The sequence below is a fragment of the Lepidothrix coronata genome, unplaced genomic scaffold (genome assembly GCF_001604755.1).
Source record: "Lepidothrix coronata isolate B3197 unplaced genomic scaffold, Lepidothrix_coronata-1.0 Scaffold21, whole genome shotgun sequence".
NCBI classification, from domain to species: Eukaryota; Metazoa; Chordata; class Aves; order Passeriformes; family Pipridae; genus Lepidothrix; species Lepidothrix coronata.
This window is the reverse complement of record NW_016690201.1, coordinates 5,626,941-5,650,332: the sequence shown is the minus strand read 5'-3', so window position 1 is coordinate 5,650,332 and position 23,392 is coordinate 5,626,941. Positions and strand designations below refer to the sequence as shown.

The following is a 23,392-nucleotide window of genomic DNA, read 5'->3' as shown; positions in this document are numbered from 1 at the left end:
CATGCTTAATATTAAGCATGAGCTTAATATTCTTACCTGTAAGAGAGTGTTGATCTTTAAATTCAGTGTGAGTAGCAGCCTACCAGCCTTGCTGAATTGATGGCTAAAGGATTTCAGAAGGAAATTAATTTCAAAGTGTCAAAAGTTGGAAGGTCTCAAAGAAGTTAATATTTCTTTCACATTTCACATAATTTTGTTTCCTTGTATGAGTAATCTACATTGGAATATATTTTAAACAAAATATTTAACAATATTATTGAGGTTGTTTTGCATTGCCTGGAAGGATCATATTGATTTTAAGATTTTGATTAATATTATAACAGACAGGTTCCCAGCTGTAATATAAGACTTATCTCACTGCTGAATTATTATTATGTTTTTTCCCTTCTTTAGGGGAGCCAAGTCCCCCTTCAATTCATGGACAACCTGAAAGTGGCAAGAGTTTTAAACTTAGCATAACTAAACAAGATGATGGAGGTGCCCCCATACTGGAATATATTGTCAAATACAGAAGTGTAAGTATTTCAGTTAATCAGAATAAGTGAGTTATGCTTGTTAACATCTGCTTTTAATGCAGAGAAGACTGATGAAATTATTTGAAATGTAACAATTTAACAGAATGGTTTTGTATACCAGGAAAAGTAAATAAGATAGAGTATGTTTTTTTTTTGTTGCTAAGTTGATGATGCCAGAGTATAAAAAAAAAATTAAAAGAAAAGGTCTTCCTAAGGATGTAACTGAAATTTCATTCCAGTAAGGAAACTATATTCTCTATTTTGTTACATTGTAAATTAAGAACAGATCTGGCATGCTTAGGAAACAGGCTTTTCTGTAATGTATAATTTATTTAAAAAAAAAAAAGTGTTGCTTGTTTTTTTCTGTTATTAAAGTAGCTCAATTATCCTTCAGTTCCTGGTGTATTATGCTTAGAAAAGATTGGGTTGAAGAAGTAGCTACAGAGTTGGCAAAAGTGATGAATTTAATTCCAAAGTGTTCATTTTTTAAAAACTTCATTGTGTTCTTTTAGGAAGATTATAGTACATTTATCTGACTAAATCGAGTAAAAATACATTTTACCAGAGTGTTATAACAAATTTACCATTTCAGGAGTCTGAAAGATTGGGAATGTGACATCATATATCTAGGCATGTTAAATGGAATGTAGTGTGAACTGTATTTAACAGAACGAAGCAACCTTTGAGAAATTAGCTGCAGAACCTCTTTTAGTGTTCCCAAAAAGGAAAAGCCAGTTCCTTAACTTGTAACAATTTTTGTCACATTTCCTGATGTTTCTTATAATGTAGCTTTTTAGTGATAGTCCTGGGATTATCTGAGTGCTAAACCTGGTATGTAGAATGATTCTCCTAAACTAAGTATAACCACAGAAGACTGGTAGCTCCAAATCAATTGAGAAACATTTGGTAGCACTTTTAAGAGTAGCCTGAGGCAATGACCAGGAGTTATTCTGCTCTCATTGATCCCTAAATAGTAATCGACCTCCTCGAATGACTTTCAGTCCAGTGAATACAGTTGGCATAAAAAAAAAGCAATTGTAAAGAAGACGAGGGTAGTAAAATATGCAATAAAAGATACAATGCAGTTTTGTGGGATTGAACTTCCTAGTTAGATTAAAATGCCTCTAAGTATTTACCATTTGGAAGAAAATAAACTGTTTGGATATAATACATGCTCGCAACATATGGAACTTAATCTGGTTTCCTGAGCTAAATGCTTTTGGAAGTATCCTGAAAATTTTTGGAAATCTGAATTTGATCTAGTGTGTTGAATAAAGTACAATATTTTAGCATAAAAGATGACTTTTCATGTGTGTTGTTGAAAGGTAAATGTACAGTTTAAGCAGTAAGTGGAAACTCATTAGGTTACTGAAGAAGATAGCGTTAATTGAACCTCAAATCCTTATCTCCTTAAACTTCCAATTGAAAAAGCAATTTGACTAAATTAAAGGCCTTCCTACAACAAAAGAAGCAGAATAATTTTTTGGTGTTTTAAGCAGGATGAATGAATGCTATTTAAAGTTCATAATTATCTGGTGACTGCTCCTCTTCTATCTTCCCCATTGGTCATATTTAATTAACTCTTGCCAGCCTCATTACTAGCACCTGGACCAATGTATTTGCTTGCATGTTTAAAGAGCATATTAGATAAGAACCTATACATGGCTTTTTCTTCATGTCTTATTAAAAGTCAGTTCCCTCATGTTTAAGTTTTATACCTTTTTTTTTTTTTTTATAAACTGGGGGGGAGGACAGCCTTTAAGATATTAAAGCAATTAATAGCCTGATTTAGGGCAATTGGTAAGTTTTCTTTTTCTGGAAATCACATATTTCATTCTGTCAAATATTCCTTCCCTAACATCAGTTTCTTCATACTATGGGTGAGAATTACTGACTACAATCAGATAATAAGCAGCCTGACATTTTCTTCTGTATTGCAGGGAATACAATTTTTATGAGTAGCAGCATCAGATTTTTTCATGCTGTTGCACTAAGTCAAGACAGTCTGACAAAGCTTCACTGATGGAGTCTGAAGCTGATGGCACAAATTGGCTTCAAAGTTACCTTAGGAAAGAATAGGAGGGTAGTAGGAAAAACAAAGGAAAAATTGTTCCCCAGTAGCCAGTCGGGAAGAGCAGTGATAGGAATTCCCTAGGGAAGCATCCTGTCTGATGCAGGAGATGACCACCCGACCACATCTCTCACAGTAACTGTGCCATTTTAACGGGGGCCAATTCAAGCTCTCCTTTGGTTGTTCCTGCTTATGGTCCTTCTGAAGTTGCTTGGGACACCCATAATGAAGGGCTGGTGTTTCCCAGTGGGTGTTAAGCTTTATCCATGGACATTATGGAGATGTGTACTGAATTTGCAAAAGACTATCACCTGCTGTGTTATTTACCAAGTTCGATACTACACAGAAGGTTGGTTTTGTTTTTCCATGGCAGGAAAAGTTTTAGTAAATATTCAAAATTAGAAAAAAAAAAACGAAAAAAAAAGCTCTCTTTTGTGGTTAGAAACAATATAGGCAGAAGCAAGAAAAATTGATTAAAATCCTGACTCGAAAACCAATAACAGTGCTTAATTTGCCTTTTACGTCCATAATGGTGTTTGGAGGAAACATTAAAGGAGTGATTAGTTTTTGCAGGCTTGAAAGTTGTTCACCATGTTGACAGGTGACAGGGTTCCTATTAATGATCTGAATTTTGGAAAACAAGGGTTTGATTGATGGGTTATGTGCTTTGCTCTTGTTTTGACTATGTTGATTTTATTCCTTTAGTCTGTGATCATTTTATTCCTTTATGACAGGTTCTAGAACAAACCTCTATAAATACGAAACATTTAAAAAGAGATAATTTCTCATTTACTTTCACTCTTGAGTTACCTACCAAGAAACAGTTAAATGTTTTTGCACCTCTAGGTTCCACTTTACCTGCCAGATCCTTGGATTTTCTGTGCATTTTACCACTATGTACATTATCAACCATTTTGTGCTTTGTCCTGTATTTTACCCAGACCTAGAAATCACCAACCAAATGTAATCAATTCTTGTGAAGTCACTGCTTTAAACTGTCAGATTGTTTTCTGTGAGGATTTCTTGATTTTTTTTTCTTGCCAGATATCAAGATAGTGTGGCATCTCCTGTCCTTTTTTATCACAGAGACCATCACAGTAAGTCTGTTTGGGCTGAACTTTCAGCTCAACAATTTAGAGTGGATGGAGAATAAGGGAAGAGTTGAAGGGAGTGACCTTGGATATATTGTAGAATGACCATTAAAGAAAGAGATATTATTTTCTAGACTAGTAGACTGGTATCTTAACACTGGAGTGGCTTTACTTCCACTGTTGTCAGGTGTGCCTTCAGTTCTTATAAGCAAGTTATGCTAGACTGGAGTTTTACTCTACTTTTTTTGCTTTTTTTGGGGAGTTGAGGGTTTGTTTTTGTTTTATGTTTTTGGGTTTTTGTTTTTGTTTTGCCAGGGCGTTTAGGTGTTTAAGTTACAGCTGTCTTAAAAATCTAGCTATTAGATACTTCTTAAATAAATTTGGCCGATGCTAGTATTATAAAGCAAATATATACACAGTTAAGAAAGAATAAAGTGAGGGTTTTGTGCTTGATTTGCCTTTGATTTGGTTTGGGTTTTGGTTTTTTTTTCCAGTGTAGTGGTCTGTAGCATTGTGACAGGTTTGTTTCAGACAAGGACTTATAGTGGGAAGAGGACAGTGTTAATCTAAGGCTTAAGAGTAATGGAAGAGGGCAGTGAGATCCCTAGAAATTGCCAGTCACTGCCTAGGTCATCAGTGGCCTTCTGTAAAGGAGTATTTTTGCATTACATGAAACAAAATGAAATGCAAATAAAGGAGCAGTTTAATCTCTCCAGTTGCAGATCTGATTGTAGTTTCTGAAAATGTGCATTTGATGGTGGATATTAATGATACAACTGCTGATAGTAAGTGATTATTGAAGATATTCTTATTAACCCATCTCCCAAATTAGACTCTAGTTTGCAATTTAGAAGTTTCTCTCTTTTGTTCTAGAACACATAGAACTTTCTATAAATTTTAAGAAGTATTAATAATAAAACAACCCAATATAGTACAAAGTGTTTCTGCTCCTTAAGGTACTGATTAAAGAGTCTTAGAACAAACAGATTTGTGGGAAGATTTACTTGGCAGACTCTTGATTTTTGTTCTTGTCCCTCTTTTTCCATTTCTACACTAATAATAAATGTGGACACATTACTGAGCTTTGCTTAGCAAAAAAGTACTTGAAAATACATTATAGCTGAAATATCAGCTATAAAGAAGGACATTGCAGTTCTTTTTCTTTTTTTTTTTTCTTTTATTTTTTTTCTTTAAGATGCCAAAAGCAGGTGGTATTCTGGAAGACTTCATCTGCTTGTCTTTAGAAAAACACACCTTGCTTTCCAGATACTTTATCCTCTTCCTCCTAACTTGTGCTTGTCACTCTTCACAAAATATTTTGTGTCTTGGCACTCAGGGCTTGGACTTTGTTTCATTTATCTCAGTTCACCCAGTTGGCTTCAGGTTCAGCTAAACTTCTCTGGAATACTGTGCAGGTATCCCGTTACATTTCAGCTGTTTCTTTATTTTCACCTGACCAAATTGTAGAACACCCACATTTTACTTATTCTGTCTGTAGATGTGCAGCCTCATACAGAAATCTACAGTTTTACTTCCAACCCCTAAGCTCATTCTATTCATCACATCAAATTCTACAGTTTGTCTTCAAAACATAGTCATATAGTCATATATCTGTTTTCAGTACTGTCTTTTCCACCTGCAAGAACCATATTAGCCTGAATCTTTTTTTTTCCATTTCAGTATATTTTTTTCCCCCCCGTGTGATTCTAAACCCCTATGGAATTCTCCAGGATATTTACATGGTATATGTGCATAACACAAAGGTCATGTATGGAACTTGTGATTACTCTAATGTTGATATTCTTTGGAATGTAGCTGTATTTGTGTACACACACCTCACCAATTTAAACAGCCATTAAAATATGGTGCTACATAACATTGCTATTCCTGATATTACTAAGGAGTATCTGCAATATATTGCAATCACTGTTGGATCCCTCTATTTCAGGAGTGCTATGCAAAAAGTATATTTTGTGAAAGGAGTTTGGTATAGTGACAATGTAAGTGGATTCACTCAGTGGCAAGTCAGATGATTGCAACAGAAATTATCCATTAGGATATGGGAAAGTATCCAGAAAATACCAGTTTCACTGTATGATGAGCAAACTATTTTTACTCCAGTGTATTTAGATTTTTTTCATGATTTGTAATGGAATTACCATTCTGACGTTTTTCATTGATCTGTGGCTGCATCAAGTGGGAACTTTCACCTGGCTGCAAATATTCTTGAAAAGACATTTTGCTGGATTTTAATCGTTCCCAGGACTATCGTGTGACAATACCAATGCTAGTGCAGAAGTAGCAAGAAAGGTTATAAGAATATGAAGTCAGTATGGAAAAATCATCACACTCAGATCTGATAACGAATGAATTATTGCAGCAGTGCCCATAAGTGAGTTTAGTCTGTCCTCTGTTTTCTGAAGACTGGGGGCAAAAAAAAAAGAGACATAAGGAGCATGATTGGGCCCTGACCTCTCTAAATTAGATGCTATGTTCTCTGAAACCTGTATGAGTGAGGAGCAAGATGCTTCAGCAAAGAGCTTAAATATAAGCTGCTGAGAAACACAATAGTGTGCAGCTAAAAAGTTATACTTCCGTGTATTATAAGGTTTTGTCTTTATTTTTCCCCATAAAGTTTAAATCCACTGATTAATTCTGTGTTGCTGTATGGGTTGGATGGCCAGAGTTGTCTCTCAGCCATGTTTTTTGCCATTATTGTACCTCAGTGTGTAGTAAAAATAGGACTGCAGGGATTCTTACTGACTGTTATTTGTGGTCCTTTGAACTAGATCACTTTTGTGTTTGATAGTATATATTGTTTTATCCTTTTATCTCTTAGTTATTTTGTCATTTTTATTTGTATAAAGAATATTTAAAAATATTATGCACTCAAAGGAGAAATCACAAAGGTAAGCACTCCAAATTTATAAAATGCCAGAATTGTTTGCAACTGAAGTCCTTATTTTTTCCCCTTGTACAGATGTCTTAATTACCTGAATTATGAGAAATTATGAGAATCCTTTTTTCCCCTTGAACACCATCTCAATGATTTACATGTATCCTCTCACCAGTGTAGACATAGTACTTCATAATTTCTAACTGTTGTTTATATTTTTACATACACTCTGGTATGCAAAATGCTCCTGTAGCACCACATATTGCTACAATTTTCATTAAATTACTAATGTATGATATAAGCACAGCTTGCATTCGTGAACAATTCAAGTTTGGGTTTAATGGCAAGTTTCTTTGAATGAACATTGATCAAAATGTAATTGAAACATCTATATAAAATAAACCTCTTACATAATTTTTCTTAGCAGCATTTGTAAATAATTATCCTGCCGTTCTACCAGATAAAAACCAGTATTTGAGCAAAGAATAAATTGAAGCCAAAAGGTTAAAAAGGGTTGACCACAAAATTCTTTAAATCCACTTTCTGGAAAATTGATAAGGAGTGGTCAAAATTACAAAAAGCTGGAGTACTCAGAACTCCAAAATTAGTTTATTTCAGTGTTCATAACCACTGTAAAGGAAACTCTGTATTTTTGTGTCTTGTGCAGATACAGAGTTTAGACAAATAATACAAGAGTTTCTTAGCATTTAAACAAATATTTTCATCTTTGCAGAAAGACAAGGAAGACCAGTGGCTAGAGAAAAAAGTGCAGGGTAGTAGAGACCACATCATCTTAGAGCACCTTCAATGGACCATGGGTTATGAAGTACAAATTACAGCTGCCAACAGACTGGGTTATTCTGAACCAACATTGTATGAATTCAGCATGCCACCAAAGCCCAACATTATTACAGGTGAGTTTATTTCATAGTGTTTTCTCTCTGTGAATCATTTCCTACTCATAGTACACTAATTCATGTGGTTGAACATAACATTTGAACGCTGAAATCTTTAACTGAAAAAAAACCTGACACCCAGATGCTATTACCTTCAAAGACTCAACTCAAAACCCTTAAATGGGACCCCATCTCCCAGTTTTCTCTTACTAGCCAAGGAATTTTTAAGTATAGAAGAAAGATTGAATCTTCAACCCAGATGATGGCAGTTAACAAGCAATATAGTATTTAAGATACACCTGCTATACATTTTTAAGTTGCCTTGTACTGTCTATTGTCTGTTGTAAGCAACTTATTTAGTAGAATTTGATTCAGTCCCCTCTCAACACGTGCTTCAAGCTCCACATGTAATAAAGGTGTTTAATTTAGTGTCTGATGAGGTTAAGACTTCGAATAGTCTTGCTTAGATACTGTCTGAATTACTCACCCTAATATGTTGACCATACAGACTTCTGTGAGGCCTATTTACAAGCTTTGAAATCTACAGAAATGTTGTTCATATTCTTAAGTCTGTAAGTAGGAATGTTTGGAATTCTAATTAAGAAAATTACATCGTAGTTAAGAGTGAGTGTCAGAGTTTTAATGCTTCCCAATATGAAGTCTTTTTTTAATGCAACAACGCTAAATTATTTAGTTCAGAATAAACCTAAAAAATTATAATTTCTAAAGCATTATGGGTAAATTTATTTTTTAATTTTTAAATATAAAAATTTTTATAAATGTTATGAGGAAGAGATTTCAAACTGTTTCCTTCAATTATGAGCTGTTGTATTTAATAATAACTTCCAAATTAGATCAGTGTCATCATTACCACTTGAAAAATCAGTGCTAAATTCTCTAACATGTTATTTTCTGTCTGCTGTATATCAAACTATTGGAGTATTAGAATCAAAGAAAAAACTTGCTGTATAAATATAATGGGAAATGTATTAAAAAATAAACTACATGCGCTTCAATGTGAGCATCTGACTTGCATCTACCTTAGTACAGTGGCAATGAGTTTGAATGAGTCATGGATTCCTGTGTCATCAGAAAAATTTGAAATAATTGGCTAATTTTTTTTGTCTATTGTAAGTTTTCTTCAAATACATTTTTGCAAAAGTTTTCTCAAGATCTCTGCAACACTTTTAAGTATTTCATAGCAATTTTTTTATATTGGAAGCATTGTGATTTGTATTTACAAAAAAGAAAAGGCATTTGTAATTCATTCATATGTTCAGATCCAGTTCTAGTACAAATATTTGGTTTATGCACTTGAATTGCAGTGGAGCTGATTTGCATCTTGATTGAAATTCAGGGTCTCAATAGGTCCTGTGTACTTGTTTTTAAACAGACAGTGCCTTGTGATTACCATCATTCAGAAATAAAATTTCACATGATTGATAAAGAAAAGGGGAAAAGAAGTGTAGGAAAGCTTATTGTCCCAAGGAAATAAAAATATTTGTCAACTAGAAAAATAAGTAAAAAACTTGTTTAGGAAAATGGAAGGGATATGCTATTTTTCAATTTTTTATCTTTGAAATGAAAATCTTTCTTCTTTTGCAATGCAATCTAACTTCAGCCTGTTATAATTACATAAAGTATTCCCTATTATTGCCACAGCTGCTGTAACAGAAACATGATATGCCTCTGTAAATGATAACATAGATGGTCTCTAGACATTCAAGTAGTAAGAATCTTAGTTAATTTAATTTCAAAAGAAAGATAGAACATTTTTCTCTAAACACAGTTTTATAGGCACTTAGGGGCTTTTTCCTCTCAGTGCTCTCCCATAACCTCTAAGTAGTTGTAAGAAGCCTGTTACACTATTTAACTTCAGGTCCTCTTTATATGAATCATTACTGCAATTATGATTGTGGAACTAATTAGTTTCCTTGACAACTGTTTTCTGCAAAGCCTGAAAAGAGTGTGAAATTCCAATCATAGGAACACTCTGTAGGCAATTTTTAAAAGTATGTCAAAAGGCAGAACCAGTGGAACATTAGTGTTCATATTCATGAGTCAGCACGATTATCTTGTTTTGAGATGGCATAATATTATTGCCATATAATATTATATATACACATAACATTGTTGCAAAAATACCAATGTAATCTATTAAACCTTGATAGATATTGTTTATAAAATGCTTAACTTTAAGCAGAAATATTATTTCTGATGTCAGTTAATTCTGATGATGCTCTGTTTGTCTGCTTTGAGACTTAGGTGCTAACAGCTAGGCACCTACAGCTAGGTTTGAAGAAGGACATAGGCAACAAAATGAAACTGGGTAGACTTTTGAATGAAATCCACATCACCTATCCTTAGGTGTGCTCACTTAGCAGCTGAGGATAACTGAGGTTCCCTTTCTAAATATTAATTTAATTATTAGAAAAACCTCTAAGACTCCTGAAGGTTTTCATTTGTATTTGCCCAGATCTGTGGCAGTTCAGCTGAACTGTTTATGTCTTGCTCTAAATGTAATTAAAAGAGAAAAACAGTCTGTAGACCCTGTGTATTCAATCCCAAGGGAATTTTGGGATCCTCTAAGTGTCTTGATGGTTGACTATACCTAACATAATATTCTGGTGAAGATGTGTGCCAGCCAGTGCAATTAGTTAGAAAGAGATGGAGGCAAGGATACATTGGTTGTCCTTCGGTAGGTGCTTAGCAGGGAAATGGGAGTTGTCACAAGAACTAAAACTTCAGTTCTGATTGCTGCAAAAGAAGCTTGCTTATGCTTCCAAGAACCACTGGATACAAGACAGAAATAGTAACCCCTGAGGGCAGGATCTAGAAGCCAAAACTATAGTTACGTGACTATGCCATTCCCATGGACAGTTAATCCACAGCTCTGCTTGCTAGGGAAGTGTGCAGGTACCAACTCCTGGCTGGCAGTCAATTCCATAACACAATATGATTTTCCTTTAACCGCCTTAGGTCTGGAAAAGAGCTTGAGGCTGCAAATTACTGTCTGGCATCAGCAAGGTGTATAAATGAGACAGACATTCCTTTTAATTTTCCTGTGGTTGGCCTCAGCAGCCTCCAACTACAGATCTACTTGATTTCGTGGTGTCCGTTCCTTGGCCTGTAATATGCTCTCCACTCACTGAGTCAATCAAATTTGTGATTAGTTCCTCAGAATTTGTAATCCTTTTAATGAAAGTTCTCTGGTTTTCTGAGGGTTTTATCAGTGGAAACTTGCACTGACTTTGAGAAATACTCAGCAAACCAACTTCTTAAAACACTTTGCTTTAAATAACTGTATGGATAAATATATTCATATATATATATATATATATATATAATTTTCTGCGGTCAGCATTTCTATATCTGTATTTCAGACTTTTCTTAGGTGTATGAGCAGGTATTTTAGAATCATGTTTGAAGAAAGAGCAGCATAGTCTTAAACGTAGTATTTTTACGTATTCAAAAATCTCACTAGGGATGTTAGTTGGCAGTACTTGCAGGCAGGTGCAACTCTTAGATCAGTGCACTTGCCTCTGAGTGAAGTCTTTATCACATTTTAGGTACTGATCTCTGATATTTCAGAAAATTTTCATCTGGCTCCTCTACAGTGTTAAGCTTCCTAGGGGTTCTCAAAGGAACTGTGTGCCTTAGGTCTTTATCTGTGTCAGGAGAGCATGGACTAAACTCTGCAGCCATAACAAACACTCTAAGTGCCACTAGGAACAGCCAAACTCCATCAGCTGCCACAGCCCATTTTTATGGGCCCATTTATTCTTTTTTTCTGCAAGGTGAAGACAGAGACCCTGTCTTTGTACCCTGCAGCTTGTACAAAAGTGTCCAAATCTGCTGCCCTTCTGAGCCATTACTATTGCAACCTAAAAACACATCCACAGATTTACAATAAATGGATCTTAAAAGAAGATGAAATGGAAGGTATTAAAAAGGGGTACTTTCTGCAAGTGTCAGATATATTTTCAGAGATTAGTGGTAAAAAATTTATGCAGGTGCTATCTTCCAAAGGCTTTTATCCAGTCAGTGCTGTTACTTTGAAAGGCCAGTAAGTATATTAAAAATGGCTGCAAGTTGTGTTTTATCATAGGTTTTTTCTTCTTCATTATAAGTTAATAACTTGAAGCAATAGTGGGAAAATAAAATAAATAAATAAAACCCCAAGATTTGGGGATAATAAGAACTTCTTAGATCTGTTTTTCTCACTTTGCAATATTGTTTGGTTTTGACTTCCAATACTGCAGGAACTGTCAGAGTACTTTTTTATTCACATTGCTGGAAGAGTTTTAATCCCTTGTATATCTCATTTGTTTTTTTTCAGTGAATGTGTGTCACCATTCTTAAAATGATATAGTGATAGACAAAAGAGAGACAATAATATGTGGAATTTTCTCTCATCACCACTGGTAGCAAAGATAATACTCATCGTGCCAAAAAAGATTTTTATCAATAGCTTTCACAAAAAGGCAGCTTTAGGATCTCCAGTGTTCTTGAAATGAATGAAAAATAAAAATAGCTCTTATCATTTCTTTAGCTATGTGTGTATATATTTGGGTTTGCCTTTGTGTATATACATTCTATGATGTATTTCATTGACAAAATAGAGCTTTTGAGCTATACAAATGGTATTTTGTTCCAATAGAAGCTGGCGTAAAGTTTTTCATCCAGAAACTGAAAATTACTGAGTACAGCAAAACAGAACTAAGTTTCCCTGATGCTCACAATTTTCTTTCAGGGAGAGTCTTTTTATTTAATTTTGCTCTAAATCAAGCAATTCAATGACTTTTTTTGGGGTGGAAATAAATGCTATATGATTCCATCTGTGTAGATGGAGTAGGTTTTTGTTCCTGTCACATCTTGCTGCCAAAGAGCAGACTCTCTTGCTGCAGATGCTCTCCTTCTCTCTCACATCCCTTCAACCCACGGGTTGTATGAGACTCCCTGGGACATAGTTTCCCTACCTCTGAAGGAAACAGCCTCCCTTCTCTGGAAGAGTTGACTTGACCCTGACCATGCATCAGCAAAGGGAAGCCAAAAAGCCACCTTCTTCTTTCATGTTCTTTACTCCACCACAAAAGTATGTAACAATTGTTGACTTACCATACCTAGGAATAAACTTCCAAACTGAATAGTTCTTGGGTCCTTTGAAGCACTTTCATTAGATTTCAGATCATTTCAGATCTGTTTGAAATTGGATTTTTCCTGATTACAACCAAGCTTCAAGGTCAGGGTATTATTTAAAACCATGATTGCATGACCAAGGCCCCTGCTGTCATTTCTACTAACCTTTCTTGCTGCAAGAGCACTTTGCTGCCTATTGTTCAACTTGGTGTCCACCAGGACCCTCAGGACCCTTTTCTGCAAAGCTGCTTTCTCACTGTTTGGTCTCTAGCCGTAGACTGGTAATCAGGGTTGCTCTTTCCCAGGGGGAGGACTTTGCACTTCCTCTTGTTCAACTTCCTGAGGTTCCTGTCAGCCCGTTTCTCCAGCCTGTCCAGATCCCTCTGTGTGGCAGCTCAGCCATCTGGTGCATCAGCCACTCCTCTGAGATTTGTGTCATCAGCAAAGTTGATGAGGGTACTCTGCCCCATCATCCAAATCACTGATGATGTTGAACAGGAGGGGGCCCAACATCTACCCCTGGGTTGGCTTCTGGTACTTATTCTTAGTTGTAGGAAAAGTTATGTTTCATCATTAAAAGTTAAATTAGGAGAATTGTGGGGATTTGTAATCATCTATTTTATTCTGTAACCATAGAAAAAAAAGTAGAATGGCTGCCAGGAGCTACTTGAGTCAGGACTAAGAGTCATTCCTTATGTGCGGCTTATAAATTGCCTGTTTGAATCTCTGGAAAAAGACTGTAGAATTACATTATTTACCAGTTTATCAGGAATAATGTTTTGGTCTGATTTTCAGCCTGTGGTTTGTAACCACTCTGCTCTTCCATGTCTGTGTTTTTGTGTACATGCACAAACATCCATCAGTTTGTGGCTTCTAATAACTTCTGAATACAGTTGATAATTTCACTAAGTTTTTCAGAGAATGGAGGCTTCAAAACTAATCATTCCTGCAATTTTTTCCAAAACAGTTATCTAAGGAAAGAAATAAGATTTTCTGTTGTTCAGTAGGCAAAATATTGCATTAAAACTTTACACAACTGTAATAATAAGAATACTTGGGGGGAAAAAAGTTTTAACTTTCTGACCCTTGTTCCTTACACCAATTTGTATAGCAACAGTAAATTTAAATCAAGGGGGAAAAAAAAAGAAAAAGCACAGAAGTTTGAAAATATTTTCACAGGCAAAATTTCCTTTCCAAGGATCTAAAATTTTAAGGCCATAAGTACCTCTTTTATAATGAGTCTGTGCATTACAATTTTACTAGCCCTGACTAGTTTGTTTTTTAGCTAAATCTAAAATGAAGAACAAAATGCAGTAGTGAAAAAGGAAAGCCTGGGGGATTAGTTCCTTTGCAGCTCTGATCATTTTCCCAAGGCAAAGAAGAGCTGCAGCATTACCCTTGTGAATTTACCTACATCATTTTCTCATAGGCTGAAGGATGTTGTATTTCCAAAATCAGAGCTTGAAAATGAAAACTTGTATCGGATTTTTTGTTCAGATCATAATTCTGAGATAAAAGTGTAAAGTCTTTAGTATATATTGCTGTGATGGAAGAATAAATTTTTAATTTTATTTTCTGAAGAGTAGAAGGATAGAGAGATGAAATATGTATTTGAGATCTCATGCTTTGAGTAAAGCAGTTGGTAGGAATCACATCAATCAGATAAATTAATATCTAAAACTTCAGAAGGATGGCAGACCCCACAAAACCTATTTGCTTTTGTTTTGCAAACCATACTAGAATTTGCTGAGTAAGAGCCATTTCTCATCAAATCCTGAAGAGGATCATTGTTGAAAGTGATAGGGCATGTTCTTGCTGTAGGCTAAAACCAGCTGTGTTTGCTCCATTCCCTGCAAAGACTAAAGTTGTTACATGAAAAGGGATAGAAATCCCTTACTAAAATTGGTAGAATTTATTTGATATGAATCAGAAAAGGAGACAAAAAGGCTTGCAGTATCAAAGATGTCAATAGGAAAAAAAATACACTATTTTTTTGTAAAATCTAGTTCCTATGGTACAGCTATCACAGCCATTAACTACCACTGAATAGCAGAAGAGCAGCAATCAAAGAACTGGTTTGTAATCTCAAAATTTCCTCTTCAAAAGGAATTTAATTCTTTTTTTCTTTTACCGTATAAGTTTGTTCATCTTTTTGAACTCTGTGAGGTAAAAAGAAAATCATCATAGATGCCGAATGTTGAAGCGCCAGGCCACACTTTAGAAATATGGTATTCTTATTCAGCTCGACTATTTGTTATAGATAATTGCCAGCATTATGTTGCTTTATAATTAAAATAACCCAGAGTGCCAATTAAAAGATGAAATAGTTAGGTATATACCCTAAAAATATTTAAAAGCTAAGTTGAACACTCATAATTTCTTTAAAAATGTGTATCATTGAAAACAGCGCAGTAGAAATATGGGCGAGGATGGGATAAAATCCATAGCTGCTCTTAGTTTATTTTTATTGCTGTCTTTTCTACTTGTTAGTTACCTACACTCACATGTATGTTTGTGAAAGAATAGGGACATTCCTGTCATAAGAAGATAATGCATTGGTTAAATATTATGCATCCATGTCCCAAAGGCAAGTTTTCCACCTGATTATATTCAAAAAACAACAGCTCTGTGATTTAAGCTAAATTTGAGGTGTATTGCAAAAATACCCCAGAAGATTTATATCCTAAACCCTAAAGATCCTTTTATTTTGGGTACTACTTACATTCTGCATGTTGTGATCATGTACTTGTGGAAAGAGATAATTATTTATCTTCCACTGGCCTTTCTCTTCAGACTCTGAGCTCTATAGATTGAGAGACATACCCCAATATGCTTCTGTTTGGATGTCAGAAATCATCCTCTCCACTGATTTCAGTTTTAAGCAAATCCTCTTCAATCTGAAATAATTATAATAAGGGACTGATATAATACATTTTAGCTTAATAGTTTTCTTCTGCTTACACTAAAATTTCTTAAAATTCACTTTTAAAAGTAAATTTCTAGAGGCATAACCAAGGTTATTGTTCATACTACACAATATTTTCTGCATTTCAATTTCTTTGGAAGTGTCTTTTGAAACAGTAGCCTAACAGTGATATTAGTCACTATCCATATAATTACTGTATTACTGTAGCTGGAAAAAAATAAAATCCAGTCAATATACTATATTGCATAAACTTGGCTGTATTATCTACCAAAAAGTTAACTTTTAATATAAATATTAATAGAAAATATACATGCAAACTTCATATATTTCACCAGATTGCATCCAGACATTACAGTCTGACTTGAATGTCTAAGAAACGACTTTGTTCCCTGGTATTAAAGTCAATATCTAATTACCCAGTTGCATGTGCTAATTGCATTGGTCACTCCTATTTCAAGTGGACCTATGCCCAGGTTATTGATGCCACTTTTTACAGTTGCCCATTCTGAATGCCTACGATAATTCAGGTACAGATGAACTAATTACAAGGAGAAGCAGATAAACAAGTTTGTCCCCTCTTTAGCCCTGTGCATGAGGGAACTGTGTAATTGTTTACTCTTTTTCACAGTTTCTTCTTTGAGCCTGTGTGCTGTTGTTTGTCCTTGCTTTAAATAGTCACTGTTTCTGATAGATGTTACATGGTGGTTTCGTGAGTTCCAAGTACCTCCAGCATAAAAATCACATGGAAATTTGCCTTTAGATTGGGCTGAATTGTTTTGAATCTCAAGGGGAAGCAAGAAACATGCTTCAGTGTTTAGATAAATTGTTTTAAAGATAGCCCAAAGAGTTTGCCACCTTAACTGTTGTGGAGAAACACATGTTGCTGCTATTCAGGTACACCTTTTCCACAGTTTACTTTATTTTTCACACTTGGCCAGAGCATTTCAATGGTTACCATTTCAGCCACACTTTAATTTGATGTTTCTGTTAATGTCTTTCTAGTGATTGTCTTTGACACAATGTAAATATTAGGATTTTTTCTCTCTTTTTTCTTTTCCATTGTCACTTTTTTTTCCTTTTGATAATCTCTTTTTCATATTGTTTCAACCTTTTCACTTTTTTTCTCTAAAATTTACTTCTTTTTCACACTCTTGATATTCTGTAACAATTCTTATCCACACAGATAGATGCTGTGAAGCTACTAGACGTGAAAATGGAGGCCAGTCCCTGCAGCTAAATGCTGCTCTTTTCTCTCTCATTGTAGTCATAAGTTTCTGGGGCATGTTTTGATACTGTTGATAAGGCAATCAATATGTGTTCTTCCTTTTCCTCTTCATTTTATATTTATGGGAAAATAGAGACCTTAAAAAAATTGTACTTTTCTACAGCTCTTCTAAAGTTTCCACTCCTAGTTAAGATCCCAAATAGTGTTATTGCTTCAGTCTGTATGTGCAAAATTCTTCATCTGGATTTTTGGAAACCGTGTGAGTTTTATGAAAAATTCAACAGATGATGCTTGACCCTTCAGTCTGACAGAACTTGGAGAATGAGACCTATTGAATTTGATCAATGTGATTTGATTCTATTTTCTGAACTATATTTTGATTATAAGAAATCCATGCAGAGACTTTACCATTGTGAGTCACATGGCTTTCCAATACACCATTGATTGATTTTGCATGAGAGCATTGTTATTATTTATTATATTAATACTTTGCACAGAGTTGTCCTTGTACTAGTTCCTTCCATAGTGAACTTAAAACTTTATGCTTAATAAAAAGTGTCCAAGGCCAGGCTGGATGGGGCTCTGAGCAACCTGGTCCAGCGAAACACGTCCCTGTCCATGGCAGGAGAGTTGGAACGAGATGATCTTTAAGGTCCCTTCCAACCCAGGCCATTCTATGATTCTATACGTCTGTAGACACGTTTTCTTTCTAATGGATTTTAACAAACATTTCTTCCCCAATTAATTATCTAGGATTGCTTTGGTTCATAGTGCTTTACTTTCATATTCATTTCCTGTGCCTCTCCACTGCCATGCCTCAGCACACAAAAGAGGTCCCTGCCAACCAAACTCATTTCTTGTGACTGTAATGGTGCCACATTCCATTCCATGGCATCTGTTGGACTTGAAGCTCCAGGGGGGGTTAATTTTGACCTGCGGTAAAAACAGAAAGGAGTATTTTTTCCTATTTTATGCATTAAAAGCATGGTAACTAGAGCAATGTAGACAGAACCTCAGCAAAAAATTATTTTATTTAGTAAGAGTCTGTGAAGACTTTTTGCATATATTTAATTTTAAAATTTATATAGTTGTCTAAGTTTATGGCTTATTTCTCTGTTGCATACAGAATAATCCAAGAAAGCAATGCACTTTAAATCTAAGGCAGAATTAAATATTTATTTTAAGATACTTCCCTTCAAATTGTTACTAAGTATAACAAATACGATAAATAAACTGTATATGTTGATTTTTTTCTCTCTTATTGTTCATACCTTTTGGGATTTAATAAAATCCTATAACTTTGAAATTAGTTGTTCAAATTTAAGTATTTATCTTCACCCAGTTACAGGATTTTCTTTTTTCTAAGAAATAATGTTTATGATTATTTTTTGCCAGTTTCAATTTATTTTTGGAAGACCTTACTTTAAAACATCATTAGTAAAACCTCTCCTCATCTAAAACAAATAATAAACATTTTAGATATTGGTCTATATCAGAAGTAAGATGTCTTCAGAATGTATGTGTGTAATTCTAAAGACTAATTTATGGACAGAAATAATTTTTTAAAAAAATTACGTATTTAGTATAATGAAGTAGCTGGAATTCAAACAAATGCTATTTAAAAAATATTGGCTTTATTGTGATGTCTTGCTGTGTTAAGTGGAGCCACTCTTTCATCCCTGGCCCTTGCCACTCTGTTTTGCCACTTTAACCTAATGTAATGACATTATTTGAAATTAATTACACTGACATGTGCCTGGCAATTTCTATTCTAATTTTATAAGAGTAGAAACTTTGGGTTCCCAGTTTGAGTCATTCAGGTGAAAGCCTTTTTTTTCCACACACAAATGTGAATATATGTATTGATTTTGTCATTTAGCTGTATAAGTGTTATTCTTCTAACATATTTTTTTTTTATCCTTAAGTGTTTATTGAACCAAGAGACAGTAAGTATGGAAGGATAGATTTTTTTTTTTAATTACAGTTTTCTCTTTAACTGTGCTGCAGAGGATTTGGAATTACTAACTACACGTCAGTTACCAAAGACTTTCAGATGTGAGAACACATTTTCAATTGAGTAAAAGTCTGACAAATGCTGTTGCTAATGCTAAATTTATTTATAGGGAAAGAATCACCTTGGGCAGGAACTTTAGCAAGAGGTGTAGGGTGGGTTTTTTTAATAATTTAAAAAATCCACATAGTGAAAAAGTTTGTTGTTGTCATTATTGTCACTATTGCTGGTTACCACTATTGTGGCAACAAAACATAAGACTACAAGTACATCTCTACTTACAATCGGAGAACTGATGTTTGGCACATATGTAGTAAGTAGATGCTGCTTGTCCAAAGGAGGAAAGAAACCGCTGACAGGGACTGGATGCATATAAGGAGACAGAATTTTCTTTTGTGGACACAACAAAGATAATAAAGAGCTGTTCTGAACAGTAAAGAAAATCAAATTGCAGATACAATCACAACTAATGAGCACCTGCCACTGGATTAATTGGTCTTAAGTAAAACGTAGATTGTCTCACAAACTGAAAATTAAAATAGGGTCTCATTAAGGTTGCACAGCTGGTATTACCTTATTTTGCAACATTTTCCTAATTTTCTAAAATTTGAAAGAAAGTTTTCTACTAAATATTTTTTAACCTATTTTCACCTGTCATATACTTGTCTCTGTTCTTACTTTTTTAACAAAATAAGACAAGACAAGACACTACTACAGGTATGTATAAAAGCAGAAAAATGAAAATTTCCATATCGTTTTCCTACTCTGGTTAGACATTTGAAGAACTCTTTACCAGCTGTAAATTTATTATCTTAGGAAGTCATTCTAACATTGTAGATAAGTAGACAAGATAGGAATGAGGGCGCAGAGACTGATCGACTGTGAGCTCTCCAAACATATTGTGAAGGAGATAATGAGAAGCCTTGAGAAATTTTAGAAGCTAAATATACATTATAAATGACAAGTTGGCTTTTATCCTCTACGTCACAATGCCAGTGGGATAAAGAGACAAATTTGGATCACTTATCTTTTTTTCCAACTGATAGTAGCTTCAGCTGGAAACTACATAAATTTCCTCCATTAAGTGAGAAAAATTTTAGGTCTGCTCCAATTTAAACTCTTCTGTGCTTTGCATTTTGAGGTTATCAAGCACTTTGAATGTGATCTTTTTCTTTTGGCCTTCCTCTTCCCATCAAAGTCCAAAGAGGATGAGTTAAACCAATATTATAGGGATTATGTGACAGCAGGGCCAGGCAGTTCTGGGCAGTGACCCAAAACCTCTGTAATGAGAAAGAAAAAGAGGAAGAGAATAATGTCCTTGGGTTGTCATGTGTCTCCTGAGATGAATAAATAGTACAGCTTTGTTTGTAGTTCTCTTTATGAGTGTTTCATAATTGTATCTTTAAAAACAATGAGAGTGAGATTATTTCACAATATTTTGTTCAATCTGTGGGAATATACAGAAGATTTTGAACTCCTGGCTTCTTACAGACTAGCACGAGGGGAAAAAATGAACACAGACATTTGCGAATTAAATCCATAGGTATAGACTGAGCAGCCTAAAACTGTAATTTAAACTGTATTAAAATGATAAATATGTTGTCACAAATTGAATTTAATATTCTGCTGACATTAGTACTTAAATGTTAGATAAGTAAATTTGTTCCTTTAAATGTAGTAATTGTAAAACAGATTTTGGGTTTTTATGATTGACAGTATAAAATGTTACCCTTTTTTTAACATTGTCACATATTTTGAAATGCTAATATTAAACTGTCTGTAAGACTGAAGTCCTAAAATATTCTGTGCTGAACTTATGCTTTAAATCCAAATTGGTGGCACAGAAACTTAAAAAGGGTAATGATTATTCTGTGATATAGCACTATATCTCTAAGGAACAGTATTTTTAAAATGTTCTCGTTTACAACCTTTTGAGTCTAAGCCTGGTTTCTTCCCTAATGAGATTTTATGTGTTGTCTTTCTTGTTTCCAGAGTTTTGACAAGTTCCTAACATTTACAAATTATTCACAAATCAAAGTATTTACATAATGCAACTTCAAATGCGATCCTTCATTTATTGCAGTAAGGTTATTAGAATATAAATTGCTGTCTCTCTAAATAGGAAAAATATTGCCCAGAAATAGACACATATACTGCATACAGTATTTTGAAAATAAAATATAACTTCTGAGTGGTTTTATGAGACGGGCAAAACATACTATTACCAAACAACAAAATAACATTCCATTTCATTTTCTGATAAAGGTACAAGGTCAAGCACTGATGAAAAAAAAATGATATGCATATGAAAAATAGATAGTTCAAAGATAAAGAAATATAGTTATTTAAGTACGTATGTAACCTTATAACCAATACTAAGTCAGATTCCTGGGTTCAGGTTTCCATCATGCAATCCTCATTCACTCATTTTAATAGCTCCACTCAGAGGTTTATGCAAATGTAAAGTTAACTGATTAAGCCTAACCAAACAATTTTATTTTTTTTAAATATAATAGAGAGCCATATACAATTTGTGATTTTTCTAATAGTCTCCAATCTTCTACACATTGTCCAGTATGATTTCTGATTGCTCATTTCTTCAGAATTTTTGGGAGCAAAGGAGAAAACAGTATTAGGAAGCAATTCGAATAATATCAAGGCACGTGTAGCTTCTGAGGTTTATAATGACGTCACTGATATCTTTGCTACATCTAGAACTCACCTACATTTACCACATTTACTTATTTACTTTCTACATTTACTTCATCTATTTCATTTCTCCAGGCATGTAAGGAATATCCAGTTTTCCTTTGGTATTTATCAGGCTTAATATGTAAGTGATGGAAACTCACAGGGAAAAACCTTTTCCTTTTAATGCCAGTGACAACATCCTAATAAAGCTGATGATCTCAAGTATGAAGTGTAGAGATCTACCAACTTGGCCTGTCTAGAATCAGCAGCCATATAGAAACTGTGAGCTTGAGACCTATACTAGGTTTAGATATTTTATGTAAACTAGGTCAAGGAACTGAGGTAGGAATATCCTCATTTCCTTTTCATATGTTCTAAAGCCATGAGAAACTGTAGTAGTAATTCTTGACATCATAGTCCCATTATGTTGTATGATATTAACAGTTCTGTATATTTATTTTACATGTTTAACATTTCTGTGGAGGCAAATTTCAGTGCATATTTTATTTTCATATAATTTTAAATATAATACATGTCTTAGGTGCCCTATACTGCAAGCAAAGTAAATCTCACTGAGAATGTTTCTAAGAGCATTACAATTGAAAATGTATACAATGTACTAAAAGCTAATTCTGTGAAAAATACTGGAAACACTGCAGTGTCTGTAAGTTTCTGTTTTCAAAAACAGTGTTAAAGGCAAGAGAAAAAATCTGGATTCAAAGTAGTTTATTTTAATTTGTGAAACAATTACTTTATTTTTGTCTTTTTCATATTTCACTGCCATTTTGCTCCACTGATTTCTTTTATGCACGCAGCACTTGCTGTCATTTCTGCTTTTTCCCTGAAGAACCTGTGCATGGTGTAACTGCAATGTCCCTCAGCATCCTTCCAAACACAATGTCATGAAATGTATGTAACTTTGTGCATCTTTCATCTGTTGTTCAAATTTCATTTTAGTTTATGCAACTTCTGTCTTCATTTTTGTAATAAAGAAAACTGACTTAAAGCATTTCAATCTGTATTTTCTTTATTACTGATAAATGCTGGTTTTTTTCTTGTATTATCTGCATTATGTATTTTGTAACTGAAGAGATTTTTTAGCATTGTATCGACATTTTTATTTCAACAATGTTTTTTCAAATAGTGAATACGAAACACCCATACACACAAAACCCAAAACAAAACCAAAAAAAAACAAGCATCACAAACCCAAAAAAGTCACTAAAATTAGAATTCCTGAATTTTAAGTTTGGTTCATATTAGGTGTCTGCCATGCTACTGCACTAATGGAGCAAGTATGTGAAATGTCTGTGCAAATATGCAGCCTGAGCACATGATCCACACTGATTTAATCTGCCTGCTTGAAAAGTTGTATCCCCAAAGGCAGATGCTTTACTACTGGGAGAAACTATATTGGTACACAACCGTTTTGTACCAAGTAGGGCTCTGCTGGCAGTTGCAGTTGTGGCAGTGTGACTGTTTCAAATAAAAACATGCACCATATATTGGCAGCACTCATAATATTAATGCTCTTTTTGTAGCTAATGATAGACAATAATTATATACTTAAACTATTCCAAGTATTATTTCTCGAAACTGTTGTCTTTGAATTTACATCTGTCTTAAAGAAAATGCTGTCAAAATGCTGAAATACTTTATCAATTCAAATACAATCCCAAGATAGTTTGACTGTTTTTCAGGTCTCCCAGCTACAGTGCTCTGCTTGCAGCTGTCATCCACTATAAAGATGCAAAAATCTCTCAGGTCTCTGTGGTGTGCTCACAGTATGATTTTGAATTCTCCTAAATAAAGCAATTAAAATAATTTATCCTTTTATGTAATAGCAGTACTGAAACCACACATAATTGTGTGTTCTCAATACCCACGTCAATCTTAATTAATCTGCAGAGGTTCTTAGAAATTCCTCCAAG

General features: G+C 34.3%; 1 protein-coding gene across 1 annotated transcript in view; it reads left to right on the top strand.

Moving 5' to 3' along the window:
• The window catches only part of NCAM2 (neural cell adhesion molecule 2), a 276,833-nt gene that overhangs the window by 230,218 nt on the left and 23,223 nt on the right, over nucleotides 1-23,392 (top strand). Inside the window, exons 14-15 of the mRNA XM_017808019.1 lie at nucleotides 394-515; nucleotides 7,307-7,487. Coding sequence (XP_017663508.1) covers nucleotides 394-515; nucleotides 7,307-7,487 — 303 coding nt within the window. The remainder of the gene's footprint in view (nucleotides 1-393; nucleotides 516-7,306; nucleotides 7,488-23,392) is intronic.